Source organism: Curcuma longa, chromosome 21 (assembly GCF_044706935.1).
Source record: "Curcuma longa cultivar G26 ecotype Majalengka, Jawa Barat chromosome 21, ITB_CL_G26_1.1, whole genome shotgun sequence".
Taxonomy (NCBI): Eukaryota; Viridiplantae; Streptophyta; class Magnoliopsida; order Zingiberales; family Zingiberaceae; genus Curcuma; species Curcuma longa.
In genome coordinates, this window is record NC_133881.1 from 3,599,454 (window position 1) to 3,611,869 (window position 12,416).

The 12,416-nt window shown below is 34.1% G+C and overlaps 1 protein-coding gene across 1 annotated transcript; it reads left to right on the forward strand.

Annotated features, from left to right (window-relative positions):
- Window positions 1-841: 841 nt before the first annotated feature.
- LOC141814997 (26S proteasome regulatory subunit S10B homolog B) lies at window positions 842-10,589 on the forward strand. The gene is made up of 10 exons (XM_074702955.1): window positions 842-1,009; window positions 1,256-1,375; window positions 8,268-8,404; window positions 8,556-8,717; window positions 8,975-9,061; window positions 9,156-9,242; window positions 9,411-9,548; window positions 9,697-9,888; window positions 9,996-10,094; window positions 10,304-10,589. Exons 1-10 carry the CDS (start codon window positions 907-909, stop codon window positions 10,376-10,378), a joined length of 1,200 nt encoding a protein of 399 aa, XP_074559056.1. The 5' UTR covers window positions 842-906; the 3' UTR covers window positions 10,379-10,589.
- The last annotated feature ends 1,827 nt before the right edge of the window (window positions 10,590-12,416 follow it).

The window sequence follows — 12,416 nt, forward strand, 5'->3', positions numbered from 1 at the left end:
ACTTTTTCTTTTTAGAATCGTGCACAGAACAATGGAATTTTTATAATGCAAGAATAGTACATTTTCATCTCTTTTTAGAGTTAAGACAAGTCCTACAATAAAAATATTCAATAATTTTCGTTATTAATCACGAGTTTAATTAAAGAGTCGAAAAAAACGATTATGATATTTTGTTACTGTGATGATCTATTAAATTTTGAATAATTTATCATTTGCATTATTATAATCTCGAGGTGTAAAATGAATGAGAAAATCATGTACAAACTACTTTTATATTGCAGATCTATAATATGACATATATAATTGAGACCACCTCTCCATCCAAATGCAAAGAAATTATTTTGATTTTCAAATCATTTAATATGTCAGATAAAATATTTTTATGCTTTAAAAGTAAATCTATAGATCTCTATTTTACTTTTTAATTTATCATAATATGAAATTAAATTTTTTCTGATATAAAATTGAAAAGAACCCAAGATAGGGTGATAAGTTGATATAAAAATTATTAATAAATTTAATAATCTATTCAATATTCAAAAGATAAGTATTAATAAATTTAATAATATATTTTAAAAAATAATATTTAAAAGAATTATTTAAATAAGTCTATTTCCTACGGCGATGCGAAGAATGGTGGAGGAGAAAAGGTCGCTTCCTCCCGTCGTTGTGCTTGCAACGCGAAAACCCTTACCGGGTCGGATTGCTTCCGCCGGGGTCGGGAAAGTTTGATCCAGAAAATCATGAATTAAGAAGATACTCTTACCGGGTCGGATTTCTTCCGCCGATGGATCTCTTATCACAACTCGAGTCCACTTCATATGCACCTCCTTTACAAATCCACAGTGGTAGACCTAGAAACGACGACAGCGACGCAGTAGCGATCCGTGCCGGAGGAGGAAAGAGATGAGCGACGGCGGAGAAGATGCTGTTCGGCGGCGGAACGCCGTGGCGGACTACCGGAAGAAGCTCCTCCAGCACAAGGAACTCGATTCAAGGCTCAGGACGCGTTCGTATCTCGATCTGCTACGATCCCTCTTCATTTTAATTTTTTTTTATTAGTTAATTCTGCGGTTCTTGTTGGATACATCGGTGCTTTTTTCTAAAGAATCTCTTTTCTGTTCTTTCTTGTTGGATACATCGGTCTTTTCTGTTCATTTTGCGTAATGATTTAGCTTATGCTTTGTACATCTACCAATAATCATTCAAAACCCTTTTGATTGTATCCTAACGATTTATCAGAAACAAAATGTAGTGAGGGAGACTTTGAGAGCCTCAAAGAAGGAGTTCAATAAAACTGAGGATGATCTGAAGTCTCTCCAAAGTGTAGGGCAAATTATTGGAGAAGTACTTAGGCCACTCGATAAGGAGCGATGTAAGTATACTTGTATCTGTACGTTCTCTATTATGACTTGAAAAGTCTTATATTTCAATTCTTTATTCATTTCATTTCTATATTTCCCTGCATATTTATATTTGTATTTATAAGTATACTGTTGTATTATTTAAATCAAGTTAAAAATTAAGATAAAGTATCTGTAGTCAAGGGATATGCTTTGAATAAATGATTGGCTAAGATTAAATCTAGATGCACAATTTTAGGATCCATAGTATGATTTTAGGATCAGATTATTTTTCATACTGCTATATAAAAGCATGTATAGCCTATGGTTGTAATCAAGTTTTTCATTCATCTGCAATAAGAAATACATTAGTTCTCCACTGTCTTGTCTCTTCTTTATTTAAGTTGCTGATATCGAGTGTTTTTTTTTGTCTCTTTTTCGTCGGAGTGCTATCAAAGTGCTATCAGAGCTAGGTTACCTTGTAGCTCGTTTTTTAATAGTAAATATGACAAACAATTTTAATATTGTTTGGTCTGGTCCCAAATTAGATGGGAAGCTTGATTATAATTATTGGCAGATAATGATGTCTACACATTTGAAAGCTCAAAATCTTTGGAGTTGTATTGATCCAGGTCTTTCAGAAGGAGTCGATGCAAACTCTCAATGACGGGATCAACTTGCGCTGGGATAAATTCATCAAGGAGTAGATTATTCAATTTTTGGCATGATAGCAAATGCCAAGATGACAAAGGAGGCGTGAGACATTTTAAAACTGTCATACAAAGGAGTTGATCGAGCACAAAAATCAAAGTTGCAATCGCTACGAAGGTTATACGATCGATGTGAGATGACCTCTATAGAAACAATTGAGCAATATTTTTCACGTCTTACTGATCTTGTCAATAAAATGAGATTATATGGAGATAAAGTTGGAGATGATGCCGTATTTGAGAAGATTCTTTGAACCATACCGTTGAAGTATGATCATGTGGTGGCCTCAATTCAAGAATTACATGATATTGAACTGCTGACAATTGCAGAATTAAAAGGTATGATAGAAAGTCATATTGACAGGATCGAAGCAAAGACGGAAACACCGGCAAATGAAGAAGCTTTAAAGGGTCAGGTTACTCTTAATACGATTGACTCTAGTCAAAGAGGAGGAGGATTCAATAGAGGTCGTGGAAGAGGAAGAGGAGGATATAGAGGAAGAGGACGAGGTAATTACTCAAATCAAGGAAAAGGTGGAGATAATGTCAAACAAAATAAGTTTCTGGCTCACTGCTATAATTGTGGAAAATATGGGCACAAAATTGCAAATTGTAGATATAAGAAATTCAACAATCGTGACAACCAGACAAATTTTCCTGAAAATTATGGTGAGAACTCTAATGAAGCTGAAACCTTACTTTTGGCTAGTAACAGTTTACCTGCAGATGAGAACGTATGGTTTTTGGATATTGGATGTAGTAACTATATGTGTGGAAGAAAAGAGCTATTCTTGGAGTTAGATGAATTAATTCAGTTAGAGGTTACTTTTGGAAACAAGACAAAAATACCAATTTTGGAAAAAGGTAAAATTTATATTCAGTTGAAAGATGGTTCTCAAAATTTTATATCGGATGTCTTTTATGTTCCTGAACTTCACCAAAACTTATTAAGTATGGGACAATTATCAGAAAAGGGTTATAAAATATGCATTATTTAGGAGTATTGCACTATAACAGATGGAAAAGGGAAGTTGATGGAAAAGGTAAAGATGTCCCAAAATCGATTATTTCCTTTGAAAATGCAACATAAATTTCTTTCTTGCTTTAATTCTGAAATTTTGGATGATAATTGGTTGTGACATATGCGGTTTGGGCACTTTCTTTTTCTGGATTAAATTATTTAGCGAGAAGGAAGCTTGTTTTTGAGTTGCCTGATATTATGAAGCCTAATCATGTTTGTGAGACTTGTTTAATTGGCAAGAAACATAGAGAACCTTTTCCTGTAGGAAAGTCATAGAGAGCCACAAAACAGTTAGAACTTGTTCATTCAGATTTGTGCACAGTGGAAGTTCTATCATTTGGAGGTAATAAGTATTTTATTACTTTTATTGATGATTTGAGTCGAAAAACTTGGATTTATCTTCTACATCAAAAGTCAGAAGCATGTGATATTTTCAAGCAATTTAAGCTATTTGTTGAAAAATAAAGTGGACTTGAAATCAAAATCTTAAGAACAGATAGAGGTACAAAATATATTGTTTGTGATGATTTTTTAAAGAAGCATGGTATTTAACATCAAATGACAGCTAGATACACTTCATAACAAAATGGGGTGACTGAGAGAAAAAATAGAACTATTATGGACATGGTAAAATGTATGTTGAAATCAAAAAATCTGCTTAAGCATTTCTGGGCAGAAACTGTATCTTGTGCTATTTATATGTTAAATAGGTGTCCAACAAGAAGTGTTCAAGATAAGACACCTGAGGAAGCTTGGAGTGGAAAGCCAACTGTCAAACATCTCAAGATCTTTGGTTGTTTAGCATATGCACATATACCAGATAAGTTGAGAAAGAAACTTGATGATAAAGGTGAGAAGTGTATTTTTATTGGTTACAGTGATACATCAAAGGCTTATAAGTTATACAATTCTGAAACTAAGAAAGTTATTATAAGTCGTGATGTGACTTTTGATGAACATGGTAGTTGGAGTTGGTCTATTGAAAAAGAAAAGTCAATTATTTTTCCTGATATTCCCAATGACTTTTTGGATGAGCAGTCTACTCAAGATAATGTTCAAGTTCCTGTACAATCTGAAGCACCAACTAGGAGATCACAACGAGAGTGCCAATTACTAGCTCGATTGCAAGATTATGTATTAAGTAATGATAATGGCCTTTCTGATGAAGAAATTGTTCAGTTTGCTCTTTTTGTAGATTGTGATCCTATATCTTTTAAAGATGCTGCTAAAAAGACTCATTGGTTGAAGGCAATGGATGAGGAAATTCATGCCATTGAAACTAATGGTACTTGGGAATTGACTGAATTACCTCCAAGAAAAGAACCAGTTGGAGTAAAGTGGGTGTACAAGACAAAGTATAAGTCAAATGGTGAAATTGATTGTTTTAAAGCGAGGTTGGTTGCAAAAGGTTACAAGCAAAAAGAAGGTATTGATTATTTTGAAGTTTTTGCTCCTGTAAGTAGACTTGATACAGTGCGCATGCTTATTTCACTTACTGTTCAAAATAATTGGAAATTGTGTCAAATGGATGTGAAATCTATTTTTCTGAATGACTTCTTGGAAGAAGAAATATATGTTGAACAACCTGCAGGATACGTGAAGAAAGGGGAAGAGAATAAGGTTTACAAATTAAAGAAAGCATTATATGGTTTAAAGCAAGCTCCTAGAGCATGGTATAGTTGTATTGATTCTTACTTTATTGAAAATGGTTTTTTGAGATGTCCTTATGAGCATGCCTTGTATGTTAAACATACTGAATCTGGTGATACACTCATAGTCTGCCTTTATGTTGATGATCTGATTTTTACTGGAAACAACTTAAAGTTAATCATAGAATTCAAAGAGGCTTTGATTAGTAAATTTGAAATGACAGATATGGGCCTAATGAGTTATTTCCTAGGGCTTGAAGTTATTCAGATGGATGATGGGATTTTTGTCTCACAAAAGAAATATGCTTATGATATTTTAAAAAGGTTTGGAATGGAGTGCTCTAAACCAGTTCCTACTCCCGTGATTGAAAATATAAAGTTATCCAAAGATGAAACTGGTAAGAGTATGAATATTACAACTTATAAAAGTTTGATTGGGAGTCTAAGATATTTAGTTGCTACAAGACCAGATATTTCTTTTGGAGTTGGAGTACTTAGCAGGTTTATGGAGAAACCAAAGGAGTCACATTGGACTGCAGCAAAGCGAATTCTCAGATATGTCAAAGGTACAATTAATGATGGAATTTTATATTTTACTAACAAAACTGTGGAACTTGTTGGATATACAGATAGTGATTGAGCCGGAGATGTTGAGACTAGAAAGAGTACATCAGGATATGCTTTTCATCTTGGTTCAACTATATTTTCTTGGTCTTCTAAAAAATAGCAAGTGGTAGCACTTTCAACAGCAGAAGCAGAATATATAGCGGTAACAAATTGCGTTACACAAGCAATTTGGCTAAGAAAAATTTTAGATTTTCTATAACACAAGCAAGATGGCCCTACGATAATTTTCTTTGATAACAAGTCAACAATTGCATTATCTAAGAATCCAGTCTTTCATGATCGTAGCAAACATATTGATATCAAGTATCATAAAATCAGAGAATGGGTTGCAGAAAAACAAATCAACATCGAGTATTGCCCTAGTGAATATCAAGTTGCAGATATCTTTACAAAACCAATGAAGATAGAGAATTTTTTCAAGTTGAAGAAGGCGATTGGGATGACTAATATTTGTGACTTGGTTTAAGGGAGACTATGTTGTATTATTTAAATCAAGTCAAAAATTAAGATAAAGTATCCGTAGTCAAGGGATATGCTTTGAATAAATGATTGGCTAAGATTAAATCTAGATGTACAATTTTAGGATCCATAGTATGATTTTAGGATCAGATTATTTTTTCATACTGCTATATAAAGGCATGTATAGCCTATGGTTGTAATCAAGTTTTTCATTCATCTGCAATAAGAAATACATTAGTTCTCCATTGTATTGTCTCTTCTTCATTGTCTTGTCTCTTCTTCATTTAAGTTGCTGATATCGAGTGTTTTCTTTTGTCTCTTTTTTGTCGGAGTGCTATCATATACATGTATCTGTACGGTATCTGTATTGACTTGAAAAGTCTTATATTTCAATTCTTTATTCATTTGATTTCTATATTTTTCTGCATATTCTATATTTGTATTCCTGGCCTTCGTATCGCTTCATTCTTTTTATTATTTGGTAGCTTATGTAGATTAATGGATATGCCTAACTCTGGAAGGAAATTGGGGATGGCAAATTACAGGATACGTGTGTGTATACACGAGTGTCTAAGCCTGATGCTCCACATTTATGTTTATGGTTGTGCCTAGAGGCTTGACGCATATGCTATTTTTGCGCAACCATGAAAAAGAATAAGAAAGGAAGGATAGAAGGGAGTTGCAAAAGCTTGGAAATACCAATGCTGCCATCTCTTGATACGCAATACAAAAGCCCTTTCCTTTCACCTTTGTGGTCACATTTGAATCTTAAATAACGCATTTCAGTGGAAGAGAATAGTTCTCCTGCTCATTTCAAATTGCATACATCACCTATCTACTTAATTCAGCCAAATAAAAGCATTATGATGGGGCATTAAAGCAGCCAATCACAAGAAATCCTGTATTCGGTAGGCTCTAAGAGTGAAAAAAAATGATTGCTTTGAAGTGAGAAAGATTTTCTGAATATTCTTCTAAAACCAGCTCTATCCCTTAATATGAAACATACACAAGTAGTTGCAATTAGATGGAGCCTGAGTTTGTCGAACCATTGTTTCTGGAATTGGTAGGCACATATCATTTCCTACTTTTAGATCTTGTTATGTTATATTTTACTTGTAGATTTCTTAGTTTTTTAAAACAAGTTTATATGTTTCCCTTGGATAATGGAATATACAAATAATGTATCTTTTGTTCTTTTTCTTTCTTCTCTATCTTTATCTCATTCTTATTTTCTACTATTCTTTTCTCGCCTTTAAACCTTGTCAAATAATAAAAAATTGGCTGAAATTAGTTAAATTTAGTAATAACTATATAGGTTTTACTCACTTTAAATGATAATGTTCAGATGTCAACGAAGCTAGATTGACTTTTAGATGACACTGGTTTCCACCGTTGGTTTCATATCTCAGTCAGTTGTTTAAATCAAACGTAATCACATGGTAGGTTTAAACTTAAAGGAGATTCAGCAAAGGAATTTTTTTATTTGCCTCAATAATAGTATTCTATTCTTGAAACATATACACAACATGATTTCTCATTCTAATGTAATTGATGTGAGATAAAAGCACTTGTCTGATGCTTTTTCTCATCTATGTGGTTGTCAGCTAAACAAACTGAACAAACATGTTTTACCTTTATAGTGCTCAACTTGATAAATCATCACTGAGCTCTTGTTTTATTCAACTACAAAATTCATTTTGCTTGAATCTCCAACTTTACTCAATTTGTGGTCAGCTTGAATGTAGCTTGTTTATGTAGTTAAATAATCTCCAGTTTGGCTAGTTGGCACATGCAAAGGAGCTTGAGCACTGAAGTTCATCCAAATTTGAACACATTGTAAACAGAATTTGTCTTGTTCACAAGCTTGATCTATAGCTATAATCAAATTTAAGCTTACTTTGTTGGGAAAAAAATACTGTAAGAATATGATCCATAAGTGTTGCATAGACATGTTCCATGAATCGATGGATGAACACATTCATAAATCTGGAAATGATGATGTCTACGATGTTATGTAGATTATAAACTTCAAAAACTATGCTTATAGGTGAGCATGTATGGCTGTGGCAAACTGTTTACATGCATGTTGCTATGCAAGTCCTACATGAATTAGTCAAGCCGGAACAGAATTAGTCAATACTAGTATGTTCATGAGTTTGTTAACTAATCTTTTGATGGCATCAAAGGGTTTATTCATGAACTTAAAAGAATCAATCTTCGGCCTGTTCAGAATGCAATTGAGAGATTGAGTTTGTGAATCCCATGCTTCATTCACGTAAGTATTGAACAGATGTGCTTTTTTATTGAATTGAGCTCCAAATTGCTAATAAGCATTTGAGGTTCTAATCCTCTATTAGCTCGTGATTGTGTATATTAATTTCTTGCTTCAGGTGGGCTCTTACTTTGTTTATTGTGTCTAGATTTATTTGAACTTACGTGACACCTTTGTGTTTTTAAGTTATTGTAAAGGCAAGCAGTGGACCAAGATATGTTGTTGGTTGTCGCAGCAAAGTGGACAAAGAGAAGCTGACATCAGGAACACGGGTGGTTCTAGACATGACTACTCTAACAATTATGCGCGCACTTCCACGTGAGGTTGGTTGTATATTTTTTGTTTCGTGTTTCAGTTAAGATAATTGAGACAACACCATGAGTTTGCAATATGGTACCTTTTCCTTTTCTTCGTTGAAACTAGATAACAATGCCATCAGAACTGTATGCCTTGCCTCATTCATTAAATTTGTAGGTTGATCCTGTTGTCTATAACATGCTTCATGAAGATCCTGGAAATGTTAGTTACTCAGCTGTTGGTGGACTATCTGACCAGATAAGGGAACTGAGAGAGTCAATTGAACTGCCCCTTATGAATCCGGAACTCTTTCTCAGAGTAGGGATTAAACCTCCAAAGGTTGGTAAAGATATTTAAATATGACCATTGTAGGAGATCTCTATTCTTGTTATTTCATACCCTTTTTGCACATTGTGGTCTCATTTCAGTGTTAAACTAACTTCTGTCTAGATAAGAAATTGGATTTTTTTTTTATTCTTTTATCTATTTATTTGTTGTTGTAGCCGACCCCACTTAGTGGGATAAGGCTTGGTTGTTGTTGTATCTATTTATTTGTTGTTACTTCTAGTTGTCTATAAAGCTCTCTATTATTACAGGGAGTCCTCCTCTATGGTCCACCCGGTACTGGAAAGACACTACTGGCCAGAGCAATCGCTAGCAACATAGATGCAAACTTTCTGAAGGTGGGATGATATAGTGGTTCTTATTAGGATGCTGCGCATTCTAATTTTTCATTTATTTCTTCAAATTTTTAACTATCTTGATCTTCATGAGTAGATCGTGTCAAGTGCTATAATTGACAAATACATAGGTGAAAGTGCACGGCTGATAAGGGAGATGTTTGGTTATGCACGTGAACACCAAGTAAAATTTCCTTTCTGCATTCCTAATCATCTATTGTTTCCACATTTGTTAGCTGAACCTTGTGCAATAAGTGACTGATTCTCCACAAGATATCTGCAACCTGCATCATTCACAAAATGCTATCCAATTCTTGACAGTGACATTTCTAAATCTTTGTATCCTCTTCAGCCTTGTATTATTTTCATGGATGAGATTGATGCCATTGGGGGGCGTCGTTTTAGTGAGGGAACCAGTGCTGATCGGGAGATTCAACGGACATTAATGGAGCTTCTCAATCAACTGGATGGATTTGATCAATTAGGAAAGGTAAATCCTAGCTATAATAATAAAGATTGCTGATTCCTGTTTTTCAATATGGAGCATTCCAGTGGAAGCTATCTGAAATTATGACTAGTATAATTTCTGATAGAATACTTGGACTCAAAGGTACATTATCATTTCATGATGGTTGTAGGTTAAAATGATTATGGCGACAAACCGGCCAGATGTTCTGGATCCAGCTCTTCTTCGCCCTGGCCGGTTGGACAGAAAAATTGAGATTCCTTTACCAAATGAACAATCGAGGATGGAAATACTTAAAATACATGCTGCAGGTATAGCAAAACATGGTGACATTGATTACGAAGCGGTTGTAAAACTTGCCGAAGTAAGAATTCTTCATCCTTGAAAATCATAGTTACTCTGAATCCTGCCATTACAAGTTGCTTATGCACTAATTGTATTTCAATTTCACTGGCAACTTCCATTTTCTAGGGTTTTAACGGAGCAGATCTTCGGAATGTATGCACAGAAGCTGGTATGTCAGCAATTCGTGCCGAACGTGACTATGTTATTCATGAGGACTTTATGAAGGTAAATTTTCTTTACTGGTAGCAAGTAGCAACTATTCTGATACTGGGCCGATATGCTCCCAGCCTACAACATATGTGGTATGCAATGGTGGAGCACCAGGTCAAGTATATACCATCTATATATGCTTTTTGAAACCGTGTAAACGTTTTAAGTTCCGATAGCTATCCAATCTGGTGACACAATGCTGAAGTTTGTCTATTGTGGATTAGGCTGTGAGGAAGTTGAATGAAGCAAAGAAGCTAGAATCAAGTGCTCATTACAATGCTGATTTCGGCAAGGATTAAGGCACCTTTACAAGAGATGAAGACTTAACATGGAACTTCAATAAGCAACTTGCTTTGCTTCATCCCGTTTCACGTATGAAATCTACTTGCTTGATTGAGAACTGATTTGTTAAAAGAATTGATCTTCATCGTTAAATCGTTGTGGTGCTTGCTCATGGATACTTTGTTCATTGTCGATCTGGTTTCGTAAACATAACTGGTTGATTTATCATCTGCTAGTCTTTAATTGTGTTGTTATCAAGGATTCAAATCTTGAGTCGTTTCGTTCGATATCAATGAAAATTTTTATTCCATCAGCAGATTGGCATCGACACTAGCATTTCAGTTGGGATATTGTTTGGATGCCTTTGGAGGTGTTGCATGGGCTGCGCTTGTCTTGGTTGTGCGTGGTCAGTCGCGATGACGAATTATTATTATTTTTAACTTAGATGCTAATAAGCAATTTTTAATTATAGTTAGGATAATTTAAAATAAATTTAATTAAAATTTTATAAAATTAATATATTATTAAAAAATATTTTATACTTTATTTTTAAATATTTAGATTAATTTTTTATTTTTAATTAATATATTTTATATTTTTAAAAAATTAAAATTATATTGGTATGGTATGATATGGAAATTGTGTCATTTTGATTGGGGATCCAAACTTTAATATGATTTTATATTTTAAACTTGGGTTGCTACCATTAGATGGAAAGCACGATAAAACTTTCTAAATCAATATGAGTATTTTGATACTTTCAACCCAAATAGGGAATCAAAAAATCTATCATCATCACATTAATTATGAAATCATTGATCAGGAATGATGAATTTTACCTTTTGCCTATAGGGCATGGTTGAGTTGGTTACTGCAGAATAGACCTGTTACAGTGAACAAGGATCGAATTTCGACAAAGTCGAGATAATGCTCTTTCTCGTATCTCTCGTAGTGATCAACTGTAACTTCTCGATTTACTTCTTCATAATGGTTTGGGGCCATTGAGGTAGTAATTCTACCTTTACGGTAGTAACTTTGTGTACTATCAAATTCGTGCATGATTAAAATTGTTATTTGAATCCATCTATATGCTTATTTAGAGGGGTAAATGAGATAAACAATCCAGTGGCTGATAGGAAATTTTCATGGGATCAAATTGGTCAATCGGTCATCTTCAAAATTAGTTGGATAGTAAAAATTAGATATTTGATTTATCAAAAAAAAAATATAGGCTAAACAATTATGAAACTGGTGGGCGTACATCTTATATCTTTCCAAGCAAAAGTACGCAAGGAGCCGAGGACAAAGAGAGCTTGTGTGTGGCCTTCGGCACGAGCAGGGAGAGCAGAAGAAATTGCACTTGATCTTTAAGCAGAGGGGAGGCAATAGAGCCGCTAGGAGCTCTCGACGTTGGAGACAGTGATAGCACTGTCGCAGAAAAGGTAGTCCTCCGACGCTTTCTCCGTCGCCAACACCAACTCTAGATCCTAACCACTAGAAACACAATAATACAACTCGTCTTCATTCTTCAACCTCAGCAGGAACCTTACCTTCCGTCGTCATCTAAACTTTCGCTCGGTAGGGGTTGTGTGATTAGGAAATAGGGTTAATAAAATGAATTATATTATAAATATAATTATTTTATTGTATTTTCATCTAAATCAAATGAAAAATAGAGAGGTATGTTTTAATTACTTGTATTTTTCACTTCACTTTGCTCTTACTTCCTCTCTCCCAAACTAACAGTGTAAATCAAGAGTCCTATTCTATTGTTAGATCCAACACATGAAAGAATTAAAGAATTTGAGGTAAACTAATTCCATAAAGTCCATTTCATGAGGCTTATTTACAACATCAAAATAGCATATGACAAAAAAATTACTTGCTCAAAAGCATTTCAAAGTGGGCGTCCCTTTAGAACCATCATAGAGTTGAATCAAACTTGTCGACAAGAAAGAATTTTGAATACAACGAAACAAAAAAAGTAATGAGAAAAAAAAAAAGGTAGGAAGAAAAGTTGTATCAAACATTGTCAAGGCATTGGCTTCACAAGGA

Excerpts from the sequence above, each read along its gene's own strand:
- LOC141814997 (XM_074702955.1), top strand. The coding sequence starts at position 907 with ATGAGCGACGGCGGAGAAGATGCTGTTCGGCGGCGGAACGCCGTGGCG. Across the intron at positions 1,376-8,267 it reads GCCACTCGATAAGGAGCGAT|TTATTGTAAAGGCAAGCAGT; the intron begins GTAAGTATACTT and ends TGTGTTTTTAAG. Across the intron at positions 9,549-9,696 it reads GATTTGATCAATTAGGAAAG|GTTAAAATGATTATGGCGAC; the intron begins GTAAATCCTAGC and ends TGATGGTTGTAG.